The 24,592-nt window shown below is 32.4% G+C and overlaps 3 protein-coding genes across 3 annotated transcripts in view; 2 read left to right on the forward strand and 1 right to left on the reverse strand.

Annotated features, from left to right (window-relative positions):
* The window catches only part of LOC107062307 (germin-like protein subfamily 1 member 7), a 12,675-nt gene extending 7,441 nt beyond the window's left edge, over nucleotides 1–5,234 (forward strand). The window contains exon 2 of the mRNA XM_015312820.1: nucleotides 5,017–5,234. Within this exon, the coding sequence (XP_015168306.1) occupies nucleotides 5,017–5,234 (218 nt within the window). The remainder of the gene's footprint in view (nucleotides 1–5,016) is intronic.
* Nucleotides 5,235–9,227: 3,993 nt separating this feature from the next.
* On the forward strand, nucleotides 9,228–11,029 carry LOC102590556 (uncharacterized). The gene has a single exon (XM_006356297.2). The coding sequence runs from the start codon at nucleotides 9,606–9,608 to the stop codon at nucleotides 10,785–10,787; it is 1,182 nt and encodes a 393-aa protein (XP_006356359.1). The 5' UTR covers nucleotides 9,228–9,605; the 3' UTR covers nucleotides 10,788–11,029.
* A 247-nt stretch (nucleotides 11,030–11,276) lies between these two features.
* LOC102590911 (uncharacterized) lies at nucleotides 11,277–17,399 on the reverse strand. Its single transcript, XM_006356298.2, has 4 exons — nucleotides 17,094–17,399; nucleotides 16,249–16,385; nucleotides 13,667–13,771; nucleotides 11,277–12,092 (listed from the first exon to the last, which is right to left on the reverse strand). The coding sequence occupies exons 1-4, from the start codon at nucleotides 17,163–17,165 to the stop codon at nucleotides 11,669–11,671; spliced, it is 738 nt and encodes a 245-aa protein (XP_006356360.1). The 5' UTR covers nucleotides 17,166–17,399; the 3' UTR covers nucleotides 11,277–11,668.
* Between the last annotated feature and the right edge of the window lie 7,193 nt (nucleotides 17,400–24,592).

Below are 24,592 nucleotides of genomic sequence, written 5' to 3' on the forward strand. Positions count from 1 at the left end.
GAAAATTTATATATGTACCAAAGAACCCAAGATATGTTATATCTAGAATATATCATAAATAATATTAAAGAAATATTCAGATTAAAACAACTATCGGAAGATTATTACAATAAATATTATTACACACTACCATGAATTTAGCACTACCAAAAAATAATATTAAAAGAATATCAAGATTAAGACACTTAGCAAAAGAATACTATAATAAAATCTTTAAAATAAAATACTCACCTACCACACTATCAACTACCACACTACCACTTCCATGAATTCACCAACTACCAGTTCCGCTACGAAAAATGGTATCATTTATGTCACGATCCAAAGTATATCCTAGGCGTAACATGTCGTATAGAATCCTGAAAGGTCCTACACAAGCCACTTAGCATACATCATACACGATAATAGAAATAAATATTTCAAAAGAACAATCTTATATCATAAAGATTTTGACAAAGCAAAAATCTAATCATAGTTTCATCAAGCCATCTATTACATCAAAAGGAAGAGGTTGGGACGTAACCCATACACCACATACAAAGTCTGAAAACTGAAATGAAAGAAAGCTATAAAAGTGTCTCGACCCTCGGATCATGAGGACTCACCAATCTTCAAGTGCCAAAGAGATCAACTAGCCACGAGTATGAGAGGTAGGAGTGTCAAATCCTACATTAATGAAACAATATTGTAGGCACAAACATGCATTAGTACATGAAATGTACTAAATATGATAGCAATGCATAAGCATTATGAAATCATGCTAAAAGGACTTTACATGACATGCAATGACCAAGCTAAATCACAAGATTAAATGTTAGAAAACATGAGTCATAATCATGGTCAATGCAAACTTAACATCTTTAAAACACTTGTGAGATACTTTGAAAGTAAACTTAGTTCATTATTGTGGGATGTTTACTATTAATCGACATAGATCATGTGATCTATAACATGGAATCTAGTGTACTTCTTCCACACCGAAAAGAGAGTGTCCTACTTGCCAAGGTAAGGACCATGAGTCTGAGCTAAAGGGGATCCACTAGCTAATGTCTATCTGAGACAAAATTGTATGGTGACACATAGTCATGTGACTTAGGGATTCCTAATAAAGGTTCATGGACGCTAAACGGAAACCTTCATCCCAAAAGCCCACTCGGTGCTAAGTAAAATCTCACGGAATAGTCATTAATAATATTCATATTATCATCCATGGAAAAATACAATTAAGTTACTAATCCAAGCTAGAACCATCATAGAGTAGCTCATTAAATCATGTCTTAAAAAACCTTTCACCATTCGTGATCTTTTCATAATAGATTTATAAGGCCCATAGTAACTACTAATGATATTAGTTTTAGAAAAATTGATCCATGATCATTGAGGACATATCCAGATACCATACTAATCAAGACCTGATATAGAAAAATAATCAAAAGAATTGATGGCAAATTTAGATGTCATTCATGTCATGTGGCCAAGCTTTATAGAACATATATATACCTTCATCTATAAGTTTACTTGAGTCATAAACATTGCTTTCATAAAACATGCATAATTTCTATAAATCATAGTTCATAAGCTTTATCATGTGTTCATAGTCAAATATCATGGATCATGCATGAGTTCATATGAATTCAACTCGAAATCATGTAAATACTTTCATTTCATGCATTAAAAGATAGAAAAGAAGTAATTGAATCATAATTGATAAAGAATCCATGAATATAGAATAAAACCCTAACTTTGAATTGAGAATCTAACTTGTAGAATTGGAAGATCTTGGGAACCCTATGGAAGGAAAGGACTCCATAAGTGAATACTAACATAACGTAGTAATTAAGGCCCAATATACATGGTGAATTGAAGATTTTGAAGTGAAACCCTAATTTCTCTTTCTTAGCTGAATACTAAGATAACTTATTAATCAAGGTCCAATATTTATGGTGAATTGAAGATTTTGAAGTGAAACCTAGCTTCTATTCCTTAGCTTTAGAGAGGCTTTATAGAGGATTTTGGGATGAACTTGTAGGGAAATTTAGGATTTAGGTGAATGATTTAGAATGGATAATTTTAGGACTTAAATTGCATATATAGGGCTTAGAATAGGGGTTAAAATGAGAAAACTTAATAGGGAAAGATTAAAATAGTCTTAACTTAAAAAGCTGACCGAGGCCTTATATGGGAGCCCTTCACGGTCCGTGAAGGGGGTCGTGAAGGGTGAGGGCAACTTTAGGGTTTCCTTAAACGACCAACCCATTTCCCTAAATGGGCGGTGGACCCATTTCACGAGCCGTTTAGGCTTTCGTGGAGAGTTCATGGTCCATTTTAGGTTTGTGGACCTGCCCTTTAACCTCCTTACCTTTCCCACATTTCGAGGTGTTACAGTTTATTTAATTTTTTATATATATTTACTCTCATAAATTCTAAAAAAATATTATAATTGATTATAATTTAATAATTTATTTTTCTTTTTCAATTGACAATATAACATTTCTTGCAATATTTTGTAAGACATGAATACACATATATAAATTATTGTACATTACATAACAACACAAATATTTAAATCTCTCTTATTGATTATAGTTTTGAAAACAATTTCAATAGTTTTCAATGGAATCAATTGTTACATAAACTATCAAAGTTACTCTAAAAGTATTTAAAAATAAAATTAAGACTCCACTCCATTGGATATGCCAATTAGAGTGTCATTTTTTTTAACTTATATAATATTTCGTAATACTTTTAATTTTTATAAAAGAATATTAGTGATTGTTACCTTTTGAAGACATTCAAAGTTAAGCAACATTTTTAAATTTTAATTATTTGATAATCTAATTAGTTTGAGCTTGAAATGTTTAATAAAACATCTCAAAGAATTGAAGACGATCTTAAAAATTCAATATTAAAACATGGTTGATTCAAATTGAAGTGAATTAGACAAGTTAAGAAATAAAAATAACAGTAAATTTAATTGTCTACATTTTAATTATAATTACATCAATAATAAAGTTTTAAAAATATGTACATAATAATTAGTAAGAGATTAACAACACATTATTAAGAAAATTTTAATTAATAGTAACAATACATACATAATTTTTTTTATATTTGGATGATTGTTATGTATTGTCTCATAATGTATCGTACTATATTGTATTGTATTGTGTTGTATTGTATCATATTATATTATTTTAATAATACAACGTTGGTTACATAATGTCACATATTCATAATTTGAATGATAAACCTACAAGATATTGTAGGATACAAGGTAGAACTACAATGAAAAAGTGGGGTAAATGAAAAATAGAATTATTAAATAATAAGTAAAGATAAAATGAGAAGAAAATATTAAGGTAACGACGTGGTCGCACCAAATTGGTCGTTACATAAAATGGGTCATTTCGTCGTTACCTAACGATGAATTTAAACGATACGATACAATAGAATTTAAGTAACAATCAAAACAAACATTGTATTTAGACTAAGAGTTTGTTTGACATTGCTGCTTAAAACTATTTATTTTCAAAAGCACTTTTTAAAAATAGCTTTTAAGAAAAGTGCTTTTGAAAATAATAATAATTTGTTTGGTTTATTTATTTGAAAAGTGTTTTTGATAAACAGATTGTGTTTGACTATTTTTAAAAAGAAAAAACTTTTGAGAGTCAAATTATGAAAAAGGACAAGTATCAGTGCACTTCTAATATTAAATATTATTTAAAATTACTATTATAAAATTTACAATTAAAATTTTAATTTATTAAATTAAAATATACATATTCAAATTTTCAATCAATATTATATATAAATGAATAAAAAATAAATTAAATATTGATAAAACATTAACATGATGATTATATAATTATAAATACCAAGCAAAAATAAATTTAAGTACCATTTCACAAATTAAATCACTACATACGTAAAATTTATTGAATAAATAAATATAAGAGACCACGTTGCACGAAATCAATACGAGCTAAAGAAAAGCCTAAAGTGTTAAGCTGGATAAATTGTTGATGTTGACAGCGGTAATAATTGATCCAAGTTGATTTGACGTATTTCCAGGGTTGTTTAGGCCTGATCTGATGAAATCATCAGTAGTGACAAGTTTTACAAACTTTTTCATTCACGAAAACTGTATGGAAACAAATACATTAGAAAGAAAAAATGAAAAAGAATACAAGCACTTTGAATAGTAATTAATCTTAATGTATTTGCAAGAGAATGGTAGCTATATAACTTGGCTTTCGCTGACATTTATGCCCTCTAACTTTGGATATACACAAGTATGTACTTAAATTTGTTTAAAATTGAACAAATAGACACACACGTCGACCCTACGTGACATAATACACCTAGGACACCACATAAGACATAACACTGTCATGTAGGACGTCACGTACACGTAAGACACCAGATAGGACAAAAAAATTGTCAGGACGTCACGTAGGATGAATGTGTCTATTTATTCAGTTTTATACAAGTTTAAATGCCTACTTGTGCACACTCAAAGTTGAAGGGCATAAATGTCAGCTGAAACCAAATTAAAGAGCTTATTTATGTATCATAGTCAACTTCTTCTTTCTTCCGCATCCAATATTATCATGACCATTTCTAATAATAAGTCCTTCACAAATATGATTTAGTCTTAAATAATTATATGTAGTTGTTATAAACTGTATCTATCTTCTCAAAAAATCACTAGATTAATTAGTCCTTGTAGTTGTTGACCCAACATATCACAACTCAATTGTTAGATTTTTTACTACCTTTTAAGAGTAATTCAAACAATCTTTTATCTATAAATAGGCATATATACATCTCTTATCATATTAATCACATAAACAAAGAGAACAATAATAAATTAGATTGTTTTAGAGTTTCTAATTTGCTATGGCTCTTAAGTCCTTTGTATTAATATTGCCATATTGGCTGTGGTGACTTCAATAAGCCATGCTTCTGATCCTAGTTTGTTGTGTTATATTCTAATTCTAATTTCTTATTATGCAGTTTTTGTGAATGGAAAGGTATGCAAAGATCCAAAAGTTGTCAATGCTGATGACTTCTTCAAATCAGGCTTAAACGTAGCTAGAAATACTTCAAATAATGTTGGATTTGCAGTAACAGTTGTGAACGTCTTCAATTTACCTGGGTTGAATACTTTGGGTATTTCGTTAGCTCGTATTGACTATGCACCATATGGTCTCAATCCACCACACACACCCTAGAGGAACCGAGGTTCTTGTGGTCCTTGATGGCACGCTCTATGTTTGTTTTGTCCTTTCAAATCCGGGTCCAAATATGAAGAATAAGCTCTTTACCAAGATCAATAAAGATGTCCTCACCAAAATATTCCAAGTTGACAAGAAAGTTGTGGATTATCTCCAATCACAATTCTGGTGGGATAACAACTAAATTAGTATAAGCCAAACTATGGTGCTATAATTATTTATAATGTGTGTTCTTTATTTTGTAATCATTACTAAACTTCAAGATTATCTAGGCATGTTGATTGGTTTTACTTGATCTGTATTCGATGTACTAAATAAGATATGTTATTGTTTTGTTATAATAAAATTACGTTTATTGTTTGTTGTTATAATAAAAGACATCACCATAGTTCAAAATCTTGGTGTGTAGTTTTTTTTTCATATTTAGGGTTAGGTTAGAAACTAAAGGATGAAACCGACATTGGGTCTTTCCGGCCTTAAGAACAACAAGAGTTTCATTTCCGATGTATGAGGCGAACAGAGATCACGTACTGTCGTGCAAAATCAATACGAGCTAAAGACATCAAAAGGTTACTCAAGTATGTGAAATTATTTGAGAAAGTCACTCAACTTAATTTTGTATTAGCAAACTCACTCAACTTATGAATTTTCTTTTATGAAATCACTAAAGTTAAACTATTTTTCTAGAAAATCATTATAACCAAAAGATAAAAGGGATAATTGCACAAATTACCCTTCAAGTTTAGTTTTGTAATACTTACTTCCATAGTAGTTTATAATGTTATGCTTACCTCTCTTATTATTTTTCTTAATAATTATTTTCTTAACCTAATTATTATTAACATAAAAAATTATGATTTAACTAAGTTTCCCTTTATCATATATTATTTAATTTAATTGATTTTATAACATCTTTTTATTCAATTTATCCTAAAAAAAATTAAAATCCAACTTCAAAAAATGAACTAATTTTTTATTCCATTTAAACATGCATGCCACACTAAATTATATCATATTAAAACACTAGTATCAAATATTCGACCCACAAATTAAAATGAAATTTCAATTAAAAGTCGAGGAAGCATGACCACCAAAGGATATTAAAACACTAATATCAAATATTCAACCCACAAATTGAACTACCAATTTTAAAAAAAATTATGTGAGGTAGGGAGGATTATAGGTTTGTGTTCTTCTTTTATTATTTTCACTATTTTTATGTAACGCCTCCACTCTAATAATTATTAAGTAGTATTGTGTGTTTTTCCAGTTAAAACTCTGATTTTTTAATTTTGTTTGTTTGACTGTTTTCCTTAATAGGGTAATAATTATTATATGAATATTTTGAAGATCCAGTTCATGAACACTTTTTATTTCATCATTTTTATGGGTACATGTCAATAAATCTAAATATGAGCTTAATTTGCACCATGCAGTTGAAGATCATAAAGTCTATTAGGTTGTAGCTAATTAATTAATATCTCTTAGAATTTTTCTTCTTAATATCTCATGCTTCAATTCAATTTGGTAAAATTGTGTTGTCATTGTGTGGTTTGAATGATAACTTGATTAGTGACTTAGTGTTGTTGTTATCAGCAATACATAATTATGTCAAATATTTTTTCATTTTTTTAGTCGTCATGATAAGATTTTATGCAATTTTTAAGAAAAAATAAATTAAGAGTGTAGTTTTGACTTATATATCCTTTATCAATTCGTTAATCTTTACTCCTCCTGTCCCATATTAACTGATCATATTTCTAAAAATACTTGTCCCGAATTACTAAATCAAGATAAAATTAATTAAAAAATTTCCATTTTATCCCTATAAGTAATATCATCATCATGTTTAATGTTCCCCTAATTTCTCTTGAAGCTTAAACAAAATTAAAGTTCCTAAAATTTTATCTTTCCAAAGAGTTCATTAAATACTTAATTACTTATTTGTACTTTTGTTGTCACCCACTTTGGAGTACTTATACCTTTGTATGTCCTATGTCATCATAAATTATCTTGATATCCATCGATATGGATAAAGGGTATAAGATTTCAAAGCATTTTATAAGTAGATAAGTTTAATACATAGATATGTGTTCTTTAACTTGACTTCAGCTCACATTTATGTCCTCCAACTTTGGGTATGCACAACTAGACACTTAAACTTGCATAAAGTTGAACAAATAGATACCCACATCCTACCTGGCATCCTATATGACAATTTGCATCCTACGTGGTGCCCTAGGTGTATTATAGCATGTAGGACTCATGTGTCTACTCGTTCAACTTTATACATGTTTAAATGTCTACTTGTACACAATGTTGGAGGGCATAAATGTAAAATAAAGCTAAATTAAAGGGCACATTTATGTATTATGCCTACTTATAAAATGTTTTGAAATCTTACCCATTCAAGAGGATTTTTTTTTTTTACCAGGTGTTGATACTTGGGGCGAGAGAGGGGCCATATATGTATAGAGAGAAAGCTATGTTTGAGCTTTTCGGGGAAATAAATAAGTGTTTGAAAAGGAGTCTGAGTAGAAATAAGACTCTCATAGATTTGATCGAATTAGATGTTTTCAGACTCATTAAGAGATCATTTACTAAAAAAAACAGATACACTTGATGGTCTAATGTCTAAACCATTCAAATTCAAACTTCCATTAAATACAAACAAATGAGATTTTAGAGTACAATGACTCATGAAAGATAATATGGATTTATTATATTATCAATTGAAAAAAGATATTAGAAGAAATCAATTATATAAAAAATATTAACATTTTTTAAAAGTTCGAAGCCTTAGTTTGATTTTAACTTTAGACCACTAATGTGCTTGAGCCGTCGCTGAACACGGTTAATATGTTTGAAAAAGCCATTTAATTATCTAGGCATCACTCACAAACAATAGTCATTTAAAAGAATTCTCAAGAGCTCGTGGGATGTCAAACCCAAGAACAACATTCACAAATTCGTATATTAGGGCTTATTTTTTTTAAAAAATGACAATTACTAATATTGTATAATTTGATTTTAAAATTTTTTGATGCACCAAATTATTTTTTTTTTTAAAAAGGTTACTTTACCTATACTAAACACTCTTCATGAAATTTCTAGCTCTGTCATTACGCCAGACCTTAACATCATAGCTCTAGCTTGATGATGGCAATTTTATTAGGAAAAATATTTAAATCCAATCTAAAACCTAATTTACTAAATTAACTCAAGTCTCCTAGTTAAAATAAGAGTAGGTAAAGTAATTTTAACACATGACAAAATCTATTGAGACTTTGAAGGGAATCTTTGAATAAGAGCCATGAATGATGAAAATGGAGAGGGTAGGGGCCTCCATTTTTCAATAGGTGGTGATAGCAAATTGAGGAAGTTGCAATGCCAAGCAAAGCAAAACCCCACTCTCAACCAAATATCTCTCACCCACTCTTTAAAAGCTAGAGAAAACATTAAAAGTGGAGGAAGAAAAATGCCACTCTCTTTTCTCACTTCATCATCATTATCATCATGCTCCATTTAGCAAAAGTCTTCCCATTTTTTAAGTGCAAAATTTCATAAATATATTTGGAAAAAAAAAAATTCACTCTAGAATGTTGTTAATCAATCAAACCAACAAGAAATTTTGTGACAAGGGAAAAACATGAAAATCCCATATTTTAGTTGTTTACTTGAAAACAAAACATTCCTCTCATCATACTCACATTGATTTTAAAAAAGAAAGGACAGTCTGATGCTCTGATGCACAAAGTTCTCACTATGTGTGGAGTCCGTAAAAGGGCTAGGACACAAAGGTCTTTACACATTGATAATGGAAATTAAAAAAATACACTATTAATGCATTTCAATATGCCGTAGCAAGTAATTTGTCTTCTTTTCCAGGTTAATAATCCTACTTTTTATAGATGGTTACCTTTTTCTAGGTTTCTAATACTATTTTTTTTTAACTTGTAGTTATTTTTTGAGTGACCTGATAGTATAAAATTGATTTTGCTGTCAATGTACACAAATTAAACTCTTACTTTATGAGCCCTTCCCATGCTATATTTACCTACTTCTCACTTCATTCCATATCCTCAATTTGTTTATAAACTTTTTTAGTTCAACTCTAAGTCACTCTTAGCCTTGTCCTAGAACAAAGATAAGTTCCAAACCTCCAATGCCATGTTTCAACTCTAAGTAATGTGTTATATGTACTAACAAACCATATTTTCTTAGCTTATTCTTGCCTCCCAAAGAACCAGATAAAGCAACATGAAATGTGTATTCTTATAGCAACCTAACACCCAAGGGAAGTAGGCAACCAAACTACCCCATATTCTTTCTTGATTTAAAGAACTAGAATCTTGATTTTTTCCTTCGATGGACTCATTCAAGCAAACATCAACAGGTTTTCTATACAACTCTAATTTAAGTACAGATTCAGAATCTGAACTCTCAGGAGTACTTGAAATTCATGTCCACCATGCTAGGAACATTCACAATATCTGTATCTATAACAATCAAGATGTGTACGCCAAATTTTCACTTACGTACAATCCTGATGAAGCTATATCAACAAGGATCATAAATGGTGGTGGCAAGAATCCAGATTTCAATGAAGATTTAGCGATGAAAGTTTCCCAAGTTGATTCCATCCTCAAATGTGAAATTTGGATGCTCAGTAGAGCCAAAGCCTTGATGGAAGATCAACTCTTGGGATTTGCTTTAGTTCCTATTTCTTCAGTTGTTGGCAAAGGAAAAATCACTCAAGATTTTAGCCTTTCTTCAACTGATTTGTTTCATTCCCCTGCTGGTATAGTTAAATTGTCCCTTTTCTTGAATACCAACAACCTCATTTCAGTATCGAACAATCCTTCGTGTTCACCATCATCTTCTTCTTCTATAAGTTCAGAAGTTGTGTTACTAGACAGAAATACATCTCAAGTTATTCTTGATCCAGTTGAGTATTCAAGAATTGAGTTCCCTGAGATCAGTTTAGTTCAAGAGAATCAAGAAATGGTGTCTCAATATTTTGACTTAGGAGGTTCATTTCTCCAACTTTCTGCATTCCACAGTCATTATCATGATGATCAACAACAACAGCCACAAGATGACTATGAAATGGCTGCAATTAATCCATCAGAAGATGATGAATCAAATATTTCTCCCAAACAAAATTCTTGGTTCCTTAGCTCCTCAATGACAAGTTCTCTAAGTGATGACAGGAACTCAGCAGATTCTTCACCAGATAAACAGATCAATGATAACAAAAAGGACTCAATTAAGAAAGAAGATGAAGAATTGAAAGAACCCCATGTGGTTTTTACAGCTCCATTAGGGAATATAATCAAGATTGATGCAGAACAATCAGGTATGCAACAGCAGATAGTGGATATGTACATGAGAAGTATGCAGCAGTTTACCGAGTCATTAGCAAAGATGAAGCTTCCACTGGACTTGGATAAAGCTGATCAGAAAGATCATGGAAGCTCATCATCAGATATGAACAACAACAGGAAAGAAAATTCAAGAGTATTTTATGGTAGCAGAGCCTTCTTTTGAACTATGTCTCATCATGGTATTCAATATCTGGTTTTAGCACTGTTTTGGTCATCATCTTCTCCTGTTCTGCTTAGAATGACATAACAAAAGTAACTTTATAGTAGTTATTCCCATAAGAGAATTGCTCTCATTAGCCACAATTCCATATGTGATTTTGATTTAATTTTACTTGCAACTGAATTATGTATGTAAAAGTGAATTATTCATGAAGATGATATCACCATTGAAAATTGTTGAAGGAACTAGAGGGACATTTGTTCATTTTCAACTCAATAGACTATTGATTGGTCAACTAAAGGTGCTAAGGCCAACAGACTTTTGGCATCCACTTTTGAGGTAAGGCTGCATTGACAATTGGCATGCCTTCCACATATGAAGTTTAAAATGCTATAGAAGAATTATTATTTTTGTAGAGACCAACACAGACAAAAATATAAGAAAAATTTACAATAAGAATCTGCATAAAACTGGTAAATGTAGGATAAAAAGTCATATGCAAGTTAGACTACTACCATTATTGTATTATTCAACTAAACAAATTTACAGGTCTTCTTAAATCCTCCATCCATAGCTAGCTTAACATATGAAGCAAAGATGGGAGTTGGAATAGACTAAATCTTAAGGATCTAAAAGATAAATATGAAGTTCACCTAACAATGTACATTTATTGGGGAAACAAGGAGCTTCCTTTTCCATTTGTCAATGATTATATGTATCTGGAATTGACAACAGGGTATGAACATGGTCCATACCATTTACCAGTAAATCCAGCATCTTTACTGTGTCAATTATTTTACAAATAAAAGAAGTGAAATATGTACAGGGTGGGTGGCACGATTCCTGAAGTCATGATCTTTAGGGTCGTCGTTCAGGAGCAGAACTCACTTTCGACCCATCCTCACCAAACGCTGCTGGTGCTTCTCAGCGGCCGCCTTATCAGCAGCTTCACGCTTCAGTGCCCTCTTGGCACGCCGCCCAACAAGTTCTTTAGAACCAGCAGTCTCCTTATTGGGCTCGCGGGAAGAACCAGCACCCGATTCCTGAGGGTTTGGTCGATAAACAGGCCTCGCTTCTTGCCTTCCTGCACTGACATATCCATTGTCTCCCCATCGTCTATTGCCTATACGGAGTCTTGAAGAACTGCTAATGAAATAATCTTCTGTAAAATCATCATCTGCATCATCATACATGTACAAGTCATCCATGTCATCATCAATCTCCGTCTTTTCCTCCACAATTAAAGGTTTAAACCATGATGCCCTGAGGAGAAGGCAAACACTCTCCTCAAACATGTAGTCCTGAAGGCTGTTAAAATGGACAAATAATTATTACTCAAGAGAATAGAAGTCACCAGCTACAAATAGAATTCAAAATCCAAAAAAGAAGCATAGATGGCAAACATGAAAACAATGCCCTTATAAAAAATGGAACCAAGAATGCATTAGTTATGTCAATATGTGAAAGGAAAAAAAGAGGCCTACAAAAGCTTTTCGTCCTCAATACAACCTAACACAGCATTCATACTTTGAATAGCAAACTGCAAATCATAAAGTAGATAATGTCATGACAACAACACAGTGTTCTTCTTAAGTAGGAGGATTCGAAATTACTATAGTTGCTTCACGTTTAGATCCCAATGTTTATAGGTATATTTGCAAGGAAGACGAGATTATTTTAAGTACCATTCTGAAACAGTGGAGATTCATGAGACACTACAAGAGGATAGACATCTGATAATTACTGGATGTACACCTCTTCAGCTTGGTAAGCGAATGACAGGAAGATACTTCAGAATCAACGTGCTCTACCATATAATGGGAACTTTCCATGAATAATGACATGAAGTAGCTATGATTGTTCAGGCAATTTGTCTTCCAGATTCATCTATGGGGAGGTGGGTCCTGGTAAAAATTGGGAGTTTGAATAATATGGAATAACTGATAAGCAAACTTTGTATTAAAGAGGCCACTGGAGAAGGGAATCCAGAAGAAAGTATCAACTTTAAGATCAGAGAATAGAATGTATGTGGTGTTGATCATATCTGTAACCTGCAGGGACAAGTCGAAAGAAAACGAGGATAGATTCACTGGTTGTTATGAATCATATAGTTTAGAGGCTTTCAATGAATAATGAAAGCAAGTAGTTATCTAAACCTCTCTACATTAAACTCTTGCTATGCTTCACAAGACTTCACATCTCCCTCCTTAGTCCTTGCCTCTGGAGGTTGCATCAACACCCAACAACCAAAACAAAGACAAGGGCATAAGGCAACTCATATACCACACAATTTTAAAGGTCTAGCTTCCCCCCAAGGAGCTGGCCTAGTCGTAGAAGGGTTGGAGTGACACGTTCGGAACCAAGGTTCGACCACCAAAGATACTAAGCTATATGTATTCTTCTCATCTACATAAACCTTGATGCACAGATTTATCTAGTGTCTAGTGGGAGATAGCAGGCCCCCAATGAATAATCGAGGCACAGACACAACAGAAAATTATTTAAAAATTAAAGGTGAAGTTACCAAGGTAACTGCCCGGTACAAAACATAATTGGAGAACTTGATATCAATATGTTAGTCCAGCAAATAAGACAATGACACGAAACTAACCTGCAAGCTTGAAAAACATAGAAACCATCCAAATAGACATCAAATTTAAGAAAATCGTAGCAAGTCACAAACTTACTAAAAAAACGTTCTGCTAGTCTCAATCTCATCAATGAACACATCTTTCCACCATTGTGCTCATGGTTTCATAATATCATTCACCATTAAAATATAACAGTGTTAATCAGATAACAGACTGACCAAGTTCATTAGCATCATGATGTTTCACAAATATTTTAAATAAAGGAAAGTTTACTCAAAACTAATCAGTTACCTTCCATCAAGTGAGCGATGGATGTAGAGAAACTCAAATGGATGCTTACACTGAGGACATGTTGGTTCCTCTTTATAGGTAGCCCAGCGAAGGATACAAGTCACACTGCACACAAAGCAAGGAGAATAATATTATCATAACAGGATTTTCTGTAACTACAAAGAAAAGAAGATAAATACACCCTTGAAAGTTCTGCAGAATGCAAACTTTCAAACTTAGAATATCAGTACACCTGTGAAAAGATGGTTTCATAGTAATAAAGTCCAGTAAAAATGAACATAAATGAAGTATGACAGTCATAACAACAACAATAATGTACCCAAGGTAATCCCATAAGTGGGGTTTGGGGAAGGTGGTGTGTATGCAGACCTTACCCCTACCGTGAAGGTAGAGAAGTTGTTCTGATAGACCCTCGGCTCAAGTAAAACATTTTAAAACAGGTATGAAAAAGGAATACATTAGTAAAGAACTATAGCAATAACAAATAGTACGATAATCAAAGAAAGGAGAACATGTGATAAAAATCGAAGAATAAGATACCACAAGAGTAATAATAATAAAAAATACTGATAAGGAAAACTTGACAACGCTTGACTACCTACTAACCCCTTCTATCTTAATTATCGACCTCCATATCCTCCTATCTAGAGTTATGTATCATCAGTTAGCTGCAGGTATGTCATGTTATGAACTTATGTCTAATCACATCCTCAGTAATTCTTTGGCCTACCTCTACTTCTACCTTTCTCAGACACACCATGGTCAACCTCTCACACCTCCTCACTAGGGCATCTGAGCATCTCCTCTTCACATACCCGAACCATCTCAATCTTGTCCACCACAAAGACCACTAAACTTACCTTTAAGTCTAGATGACACGTTCTTATCACACAAGACACCGGATGTGAGCCTCCATTTCGTTCACCCTACTCCAATACGATGTATAACGTCATCATCAATCTCCCCATTTCACTGGATTATTGACTCAAGATACTTGAAACTTCCTTTCATGAAGATGACTTATGTATCGATCTTCACTTCCACATATACGTCTTGGCCTCTTGGGTCACGTCACTCTGTCTTAGTCCAGCTCAACCTCAACCTAGACATCAAGGTCTGTCTCAAAAACTCTAGCCTATCGTTAAATCCATCGTGTGTCTCGTCAATCAATATTACGTCATCTACAAATAACATACACCATAACACCTACCCTTAGATATGTCGCATCAATTCATCTATCACTAAGGTAAAATAAAAATGGGATAATTATTTTTATCCTTGGTGCGACCCCATCACATATGTGAAGTGTTTCGAGTCTCCCCCTCTGTGGTTTCCCAGGTCTTGGCTCCATCGTACATATCCTTTGTCGCCTTAATGTATGTTATAGGTACACCATAACACCTCCCCTTAGATATGTCACATCAATTTATCCATCACTAAGGTGAAATAAAAATGGGATAATTTTTTTATCCTTGGTGCGACCCCATCACATATGAGAAGTGTTCCGAGTCTCCCCCTACTGTGGTTACCTAGTTCTTGGCTCCATCATAGATATCCTTTGTCGCCTTAACGTATGTTATGGGTACACCTCTAACCTTCAAACATCCTCAAAAAACCATCTAGGGACTATTGTATGGTTTTTCTAGATCAATGAACACCAAATGTAAAGTCTCTCTTCCTCACCGTGTACTACTCCACCAATCTCCTTATGAGATGAATGGCTTGATCATCACGCCATGAAATTGAATTGGTTCTCGATAATAGACACACCACCTCCTCACCCTCGTCTCCACCATCATCTCCCAAACTTTCATATTGTGACTCAACAACTTGATACCCCTATAGTTGTTGCAATTTTGGATATCAATCTTATTTTTGTAAACTGAAAACATTGTACTCTACATCCATTCCTTGAGCATTTTTGTCATCCTAAAAATGTAATTAAACAACCAAATTAGCCAATTACTACCAATCTTGCTTGCACTCTTCCAAAATTCCACTGAGATCTTGCTTGGCCCGATGGCTCTCTACCTTCTCATCTTACGAATAACCTCCTCAAACTTTATGCATCTACGGTACCCAAAATTTGGACGACTCTCAAAGTTCTCAAAATCACCCAGTACAATATTCTTGTCCCTATCTTCATACAAGAGTTCATGAAAGTATGTTTGACATCTTTGTCTAATGTGTGCCTCTTCCAACAATACTTTTCCTTCCTTCCTTGTTTTTGATGGACTTCACTTGGTTCAGGTCGCGGGCTTTTTTCTCTCACCTGTAGAGTCTATAAATCTTCTCTCTCGCCCTTCTCCTCCTCTTTCACGATCTCTCAATTAAAAATAGTTTGTGCTTAAATATGCAAACATATGTGATTCTCCAGCACTATTTCATTAAACTCCATTTACTACCATATGATGATCATTGTGACAAAAATAGTTACAACATCATCTTATTGGATATTTAGGTACAAAACCAAATTGAAAGAGATAAGGTCATCTAAAACAGGAAACTGAACAGAAACGAATCAAGTCTGTGCTGATAAAATGGCAGTAAATAGACAAAAGAGAATCGTTCTTTAGACAAACCAGTAAGCATGCTCGCAACCTTTTACAAGGGCAGTTTCTTGAAGCACTATCTTATTCAAACAAACAGCACAAATCCCATGATGGTTATTCTCGCACCCAACTCGGGATGTTTCCTCAGTTGTGCTCTTCATTTTGTTCTGAAATGAAAACCCATATCAATCAACATATCCAACGTACTCAATCCCAATATCTCGACTAAACGCCATCCATGCAGGAAAAATATAGAAATAACAAATTCCAAGCTATTGTAACTTCACAAAATAAAAGATAAAGTTAGATAAGCAAGCCCATATAGAAAGTCTATTAGCAAAGTTTATCCATAGAAACGTCTACTTTATGGTAACTAGTTTGTACTTCAATCAAAACTTGTGAACATGTACAAATAACAACAAGCATCAATTGTTACCAAAAACCTCCCCCATCACACAACTCAACTACATGTCAGGATATCGTATTTTTCTTTTTCACAGTCGCATCCTCTATATCCATTTCATTCCAACACTCATCATCACACAAATTTCAAATCAGATAAACAACTAAATTTCCAGTAATCTAACACTACAATAACAGATGAAAAGACCCTTATCCACAATAACACAAACAATAACAGATCAAAACTTCCATAATCATTTCAAGGGAAAAATGAATCTTGGATCAGAGTAAAAACACTCGAGCAATTACAGATATTAATAAACTAAAATAGCCCCTAAACACAAACCCTCTTCTAGAATACACAATGAGGCCAGCTATTACTTCACAATCCTCAAAACCCACATAACTATTTCAAGAAAAAATTGGATCTTGAACCACAAATAACTAATAAAAGAAGAAAAAACCCGTTTTACCTGGGGTTCAATGAATAGATCTTGAATGTCGTTGACGAGTTGTGGAGATTCAAACTCGACAACTGTAGCCATATGGTGAAGTTAGGGTTGAAAAGGGGTCAAGAAAATGGTAAAAAATAGAGAAACGGAGAGATAATTATATACTCTACCGACTAGATTTCAGTATATATGTGTGGAAAGGGATAAAATTACAGAAAACTATGAGAGAGAAGACGAAGGGAGATTGATTCCCTAGGATTATTCTTGATTCCAAAAGGAAAGGGAGCTTCGAAGAGGGGACGAAGCCAAGGCGGATCACATACAAGAACTATTATATAGGATGTCCCACGTAACTCACCATAACCAACCAACTCACCCAACAACAAAAATTGGGGATTAAAATTTATATTTATGGGAATTTGACAAATATACCCCTAACTATCGTAAATAGTATGCAAATATCCTCCGTCAAACTTTTGAGACATTGGTGCCCCTGCCGTCCAAAAACTAGAGCATATATACCCTTTATACTAACAGACATACAGTCATAATCTTATCCACCGATCCGACATTTATCGACGGATAAAATTGTGTCATGTGTCCCTATTTAGTCTTCCTTTAGAGTGAATGACATCTATGCTCTAGTTTTTAGACGGCAGGGACACCAATGTCCCAAAAGTATGACGTAGGGTATCTGCATACCATTTACGATAGTTCTGGGATATATTTATCTTTTTTCCCTATATTTATTGATAGATGAAAGGCTGAAAGGTGTCTTTCAAGTATGCAAACTTTATAATATTTGTCCTTTATTAATAGTTTGGTAATTTTGATTTAATATCTTTGTTAGGAAGCATTCCTTACCCCATGTGAGACTTTCTAGGCGAATTTGAATTTAGTTGGACTTCAATGTGAATATTGAACATTAAATGAAAAATCAATTTTTTTTTATTAATTTGAGAAACACATCTTAATGGTGTATGCACTCTCTTTTATTTGCAAAAAAATTGTTACATTGATAATATTTGTCCTTTATTAATAGTTTGGTAACTTTGGATCATTTAAGTTGCCTTAGACTCTTCTCAAAATAGTGCTTTAAACTTTCTCTTGACTCACTCTAATTTTCAAAATCAATGTAAGAAAAATACTAGTTCCAAAGACTTTTAGCAAAGCTCAATAAATAGAATTTATGTAGAAATACAAGCATGAACAGCAACCCAAAAATGTCAATGCGTAAAATATTGCAATCTCGTAAATAAGAATTGAGAATTCGGAACAAGAACATAACTCATATAAAAAAATTCTATGAAATTGAGGATAGAACCCTTTGACTGAACTTTTACTGACTGAATTTAGATGCAGGACGTGAGGACGAACTTAGTCAATCACTAAGAATAGCCTTACATACCTGAGAAGATGAGATTGACTTGAAACCTTGAACGGAGGCTTGAAGCTGATGAACCTTAGCTTTTCTTTGAGAGAACTTAGAATGTGTGAATTTGATTTGTCTAAGGGTTGGTCATGAATGGGGAAGTTATTATGCTATGATATAGACTTAAGAAAGTTAATTGAGGATAAAAGGTCAAGAATACCCTTATGAAAACGTAAGAAAACAACCGTTAATGAATCTCGTCGGCCAAATCGGCGATCTGGAGGTACCCTCGCCGAAATGTTCAGCAGGTCACCAAATTGGGCTTTAGATCGCCAAAATATCCATAGACTAGATTTTCAAGACATTTTGGTGAGGTAATTCGGTGAGTCGCCAATTGGGCAGGTGTCCTCACTGAATTTCTCAACCCACACATTTTTCATTAAAATGATCATAACTTTTTACTCAAAACTCCTATTGATGCAAAATTTGTGGAGTTGGAAAGAAGACTCATAGATTTCAATTTATTAGGTCACGGGCCACTAACACTTTATATAGTGAGAGATGTGATCGTTTGAAGTTCACCTTTATATGAACTCATGCAAGAAATTAGGCGATAGAAAGGTTTTGAATTTGGCTTGGTGTTTGAGGTCTCTTATGACCCTAGATCACTTTCGAGACTCTTGATACATTTGGTAAAGGACCTTTAAAAACACGACCAAATAGGACATCACCCTATTCAAGCTCATATACTTACGACGAAGGATTCAAATTTTTAAAAGTAGAGCTGTGAGGTGTTACATTTATTTCAGTAAACTTCTAAATTACTTTTGCATGTAATTTTCATCATCATGCCCATATTTGTATATTTGTAGAGTTGCGAGGTGTTACATTAGACAAATCTTGTGCCTTAGTCATCATATCATCAATATAGTGCATTATGACTTGAATCCAATATCTTATCATTATAAAAGCATTTTAGGCCATAATATGATAGGAATCGAACTAAAAATTGTATCACCATGATGCACCAAAATTTTAACTTGGTGTGTTATCTTCTTGGTGCGATGAAACTTGAATTCACTATCTTACCCTTATTCAATGGCATAATATGCCAAAGCGCGATGAGACTCACCCCAAGCCTATATAAATATGTTGCTCAATTATATTGGTTACAAGGATAATATTTTATTTATGCTAAGGAATTACAGAAGAGTTAGCTAGAGCATACTCCCTAGATGGGCTAGTAATTACAACAAGGTTATCAAAATAGGCTAACTTATTACATATAGATGGCCTAATTAGTCTAGTAGAGATAGTTCTATTCTTGTCTTTAGCAAGCAGATCTTTGATATATTCCGGTGGAGATTGCAAAATGATAGTCTTGTCATAGGTTGTTAGCATGGATCCTTGCTTAGATAGTGCATCTGCTACGTAGTTACCCTGCCTGAAGCTAGGTCAGACCTAGAGGTGTCAAATGGGCGGATTGGATTGAAATCAGAGATATTAAAATGGGTTGAAATAGAAATTAGGTTGAGTTCTGACCCGCCCAAGTTTACTTTGGACTCAAATGGACTTAAAAGTGGGTTGGATCTTGACCTACCCAATTTTACCCGCTTAATCTCAATAATTTTAATATATTGTTATATAAGTTTTATAACCACAATTTGAATTTCAACTCAAGAAAATTTTAAATAATAAGTTACAATTGGATAGATAAATTCTAAAAGATATAAAATAGATAGTAATTCATGCCTTCAATATAGTATCATATATTACATCAATGAAATAAAGTGTCTCAAAACGGGTTGAAATTGAAGATTAAATTGGGCTCAATTGATGGTTCTCTTAGAATGGGTTGAGATTGAACTCAATTCAAATTATCTTGAGCTCAACCCTTAAAATTATGAGCGGATTGGACTGGTTACCTATAGTTGGGCTCATTTTTTACGCCCCTAGTCGGACCAATGGATTCTGCAACCTCTTTAACAGTGACCTGCATACAAGAATAATAAATTCATAAGGTGGAAGTGCATAATGAAGCAATTGTAAAGCCTTAGTGGAGTCTGTTTCAATCTCAAGGGCTCAAATTAATGTGGAAGGTCACGGTAATGACACAAATTTATAAATACATTTGAATTGTAGTAGACTAATATTAGGGCATATTTCCTTTCAAGAATCAAGGGAGTAAATCAGATCTTCATTTTCTTATGTAGGTAATTTGAAATTAAAATTACTCTAAAAGTTACACATATATTATCTCCATGAGGAACACTACTACTAATTGTCCTCCTTTGCTTAATGTAAACTCATCATTCAGCAATTTGTGTCGTTGATATCTTTATTAATTTATGAGGTTTGTGCTGATAATGTATTATAAAATTATACTAAAAGTAATAATAAGAAACAAAAAATAAGACAAATTATATAGAGAACAAGAGCAAACTCTCTTCTTTCTTCCTGTTCTATTTCAAGTGTATTTACAAATATGACTTATCATCCTCTTTATAGGATTCCATAGAGCTAGATAAAGAGAATGCCATAAACATGACATAAAGGGAGAAGATTATGGAGGAAGTGTGAAACATAGCATAAATAATAGAGATCATAGAGTAGGTGGAACATAATAGTGAATAGTAGTATGAATATGGAGAGACTAACATGCTATATTTTTTTATTTTTTTATTGGTTTTCCACCTGGTATCCGGTATCAAATTCCGACTAAATTTAGATTCGCGCCGAAAAGTTATATATTAAAGGGTAAAACGCTCCCTAATAAAGACGATTCCGTACCCAAAGGGACTCGGATCCGAAACCTCTTGATTAAGGTAGACTTTTTTATTATTATTCATAACATGCTAGACTTTTTTTTAAAATTATGTTTGGCCTATTATTATGTCAAATTGATAACATGGACAAATCTCATATGTTCATTTGGTTATCAGTAAAGCCGTAGTAATGTAAAAGAGGGTGAAGAGAAAGAAATTAATTTATGTACCTACCCTTGTAATGTCTTTCATAAGAAATACAAATTTTATAACACTTTTTTCATAAGATAATCATGTTAAAATAGTATATTTAACTTATAATAGATCATTTATTGTTATGCATAAAGATAAGTTTTAACACAGGATTGAAAAACAATCATATAAAGGTCATGACGAAATCTTTTTGGTGGAGAAGTAATTAAATTGAAATTAAAAGCTTACAACAATATTTGGTCAATTTGAAAGTATATCGAATAAGAAATTTACTTCCATATATACATTTTCAGAAATAATTAAAAGTTTTTTTTTTTATAATTAACAATTAGAAATTATATTTCACGAAAGTTCAATTATGCGCGCGCTTGCATGACGCATTTAATTATCAAGTCTCATTAATTAACCAATTTCTTGTATAATATAAAATTAGATATTGATAAAGTGATGTGACATCTTTCTATGTCCAACATTTTTATTTATCCTTTTTCTCTTCTTTTTTTTCCGACGTTTTTCTCATTTTTGTTTCTTTCTGCTAATAACCAATGAATTAATAAAGGATAAATAACACAAATTTCACTAATTTAGTAGTTAATTACCTTTTTTCTCATGAGTTTGGGATATTACAAATACTATCCTAACTTGCACTTTGAATACATTTATCTGGCACGTCAGATACATGTATCTCAAATACATGTTGGCCAAATTTATATAACTAAGTGTATTTAAATAAAGAATGGAACTGAAAGACAAAATTTAAAAAGGAAATCACATGTGTAACAATTTTGGAGTATCTCGCGATATTACTGCTCTTAAATTTTTTTAAAACATTTGAAATCCTTCCAATTGTTTTTTAGAGAATCAACAAACTTTACACTTCTTTTGAAATTCTTCTCCAATAATTTCGAGGTTTTATGGTTTCAACAATGGCGAATATCACTATATTATTAAGAATCGTGTATCTCAAATTTAATGGCATATTAAGAATTAGAAACCCCATCACTAGAGGGATACAACTTAGATCTTAATTAACATTACTACTTATTGGATACATATATATCTGATAGTATATCTTCTATCAAACAAAACTAGATACAAGACTTAATTAACATAGCTACTTATTAGATATACATGTACCTGATAATAAATATTTTATCAAACAAAATTAGATGTAACAAATGAGAAATAACATAATCAAATACATGTCATTATATCATATACAAAATCTTTAACACTGAAAGATACATATAACATTAATTTCAGATACGTATAAAGAATTTTCACAATCACATTTAATTCATCTAATACTCAAAAAGCATCTTCTAAATTGTCTCTAATGATATTGGGATCTACAAAGTTTCATCCTTTTGGAATAATTTTGGCTAGTGTTGAAAGGAAGTAGATCGATATTAAGAGCCCGTTTGGATTTGCTTAAAAAAAATAGTTTCTAAGTAAAAAATAAAAAGTCAAACTGAAATGATTTTTAAGTCAAAAAAAATAAAAAGTAGGGGGAGACCTACTTTTGGTTTCTGACTTATTTTAAGTCATTGTTGACTTATTGTAAGTTATTTTTTACCTTGTCAACCACTTCGTAACTTATTTTAAGTTATTTTTTATATTTGTCAAACACTTCCAAAAGTCAAAAACTGACTTAAAAGTAGGTTTGACCGACTTTTAAGTCAATCCAAACGGGCTCTAAATCTTACTAACGTAGATCAATATGACTTAAATAATGATCGAATCAGTTACAAACCTCAACAATGAGATTGTATTACTCCATTGTTTATTATCTTTTATTTTTTATTTTTTCGATGATTTAGTAAAGAAGACTGTGTGTGTGGGGAGAAGGAAGAGAAAGAATAGGGAGAAGAATGGGAGATTGAAGAGAGTGTGTATGTTGATTAGGATTGAAGACATATGAATTGGGGGGGGGGGTGATAAATTATACACATTGCTCTATTTTAGACTATTTTTGAGGGAGTGGTGTAACTCAATATCTTTCACTTCAAATATACTACAAAATTCTTAAATAATGGAATTATATATAGGATAATATACATGGTATGAATGTCTGTCTAATTACATAGTTTTTCAGCTTAAGTCATCTGCGACCCCTTAAAGTTGTCTGCATATTTTACTTGAACACCTTATCTTAGGCTTGTTCCAATTGAACACTTTTTTTAGTAAAAAAAAAATATCTATTGAACATTTTTTAACAATCAACTAAAATTAGAAATGGTGTGTTATACACTTGCGGTTGACGTGACATTGTAACTAATCAAAAAAAGACATGTGGCATTGTCCCATAATAACAATTTAAAAATAAATTAGAAATTAAAATAAAATAAAAAGTATGTTTTCAGCCAAAAAAAAAACCTTTCTTCCTCTTTTTTCTTCATTGCCAGAACAACCCACCCACCCCCGAATTCCGTCCTTCCCTATTTTTTTTTTGCCTGAACACACGCACAACGATCGACAACTAAAATTTTGTACGCTCCGATAACCATCCTTATTCCACCTTTTTTCCTTTCCATTCTTAATTATATAAGAAAACAACTTCAGATTCGTATTAGTTTTGTCGGAAAAAATGGAGTTTAATCGGAATTGTTACTCAATTTGATTTTATTTTTGATGAAATTCTCTTCACAACTCAAATGAAAATCTTTAACAGTAAACTCTTTTGATCTTTTTGTGTTTTTACTGGTTATTTATTTCATTTGATGTTTTTCCGATGAAGTGAACAACGATGATGATATTGATGATAGTGGAATGATACTAGAAAGAAAGAATGAATGAAGGATTATATGGAAAAGGGGCGTGTGGAGGGATGGTAGCAAAGGAATTTGGCCGATGAGGTTCAAGTAATTTTTAATTGAGAATTTCAATTGGGGAAGATGTTGTGCCGTAATTTTCCTAACCTTTAGAAAAATCACTTTTTGAAATGTTCTAAGTATAAAACAATTTGAGGAAAATACTTAGAAAAGAGTCGCCACTTAATTTTTTAAAGAAATTAAGAAAACTTATCATTTTCAAAGATTTAAACAGAAAAAATCATTTGAAAATACCAAAAGGGGGTTCGGGGTTCAATTTACACTTCGAGAAGGGTTTAAGCATTCGAAGTGATCTAAAATGATACATTAACTCGAAATATAAGTGATTAGAAATATTAA

This window comes from Solanum tuberosum, unplaced genomic scaffold (genome assembly GCF_000226075.1).
Source record: "Solanum tuberosum cultivar DM 1-3 516 R44 unplaced genomic scaffold, SolTub_3.0 scf00217, whole genome shotgun sequence".
Classification (NCBI taxonomy): domain Eukaryota; kingdom Viridiplantae; phylum Streptophyta; class Magnoliopsida; order Solanales; family Solanaceae; genus Solanum; species Solanum tuberosum.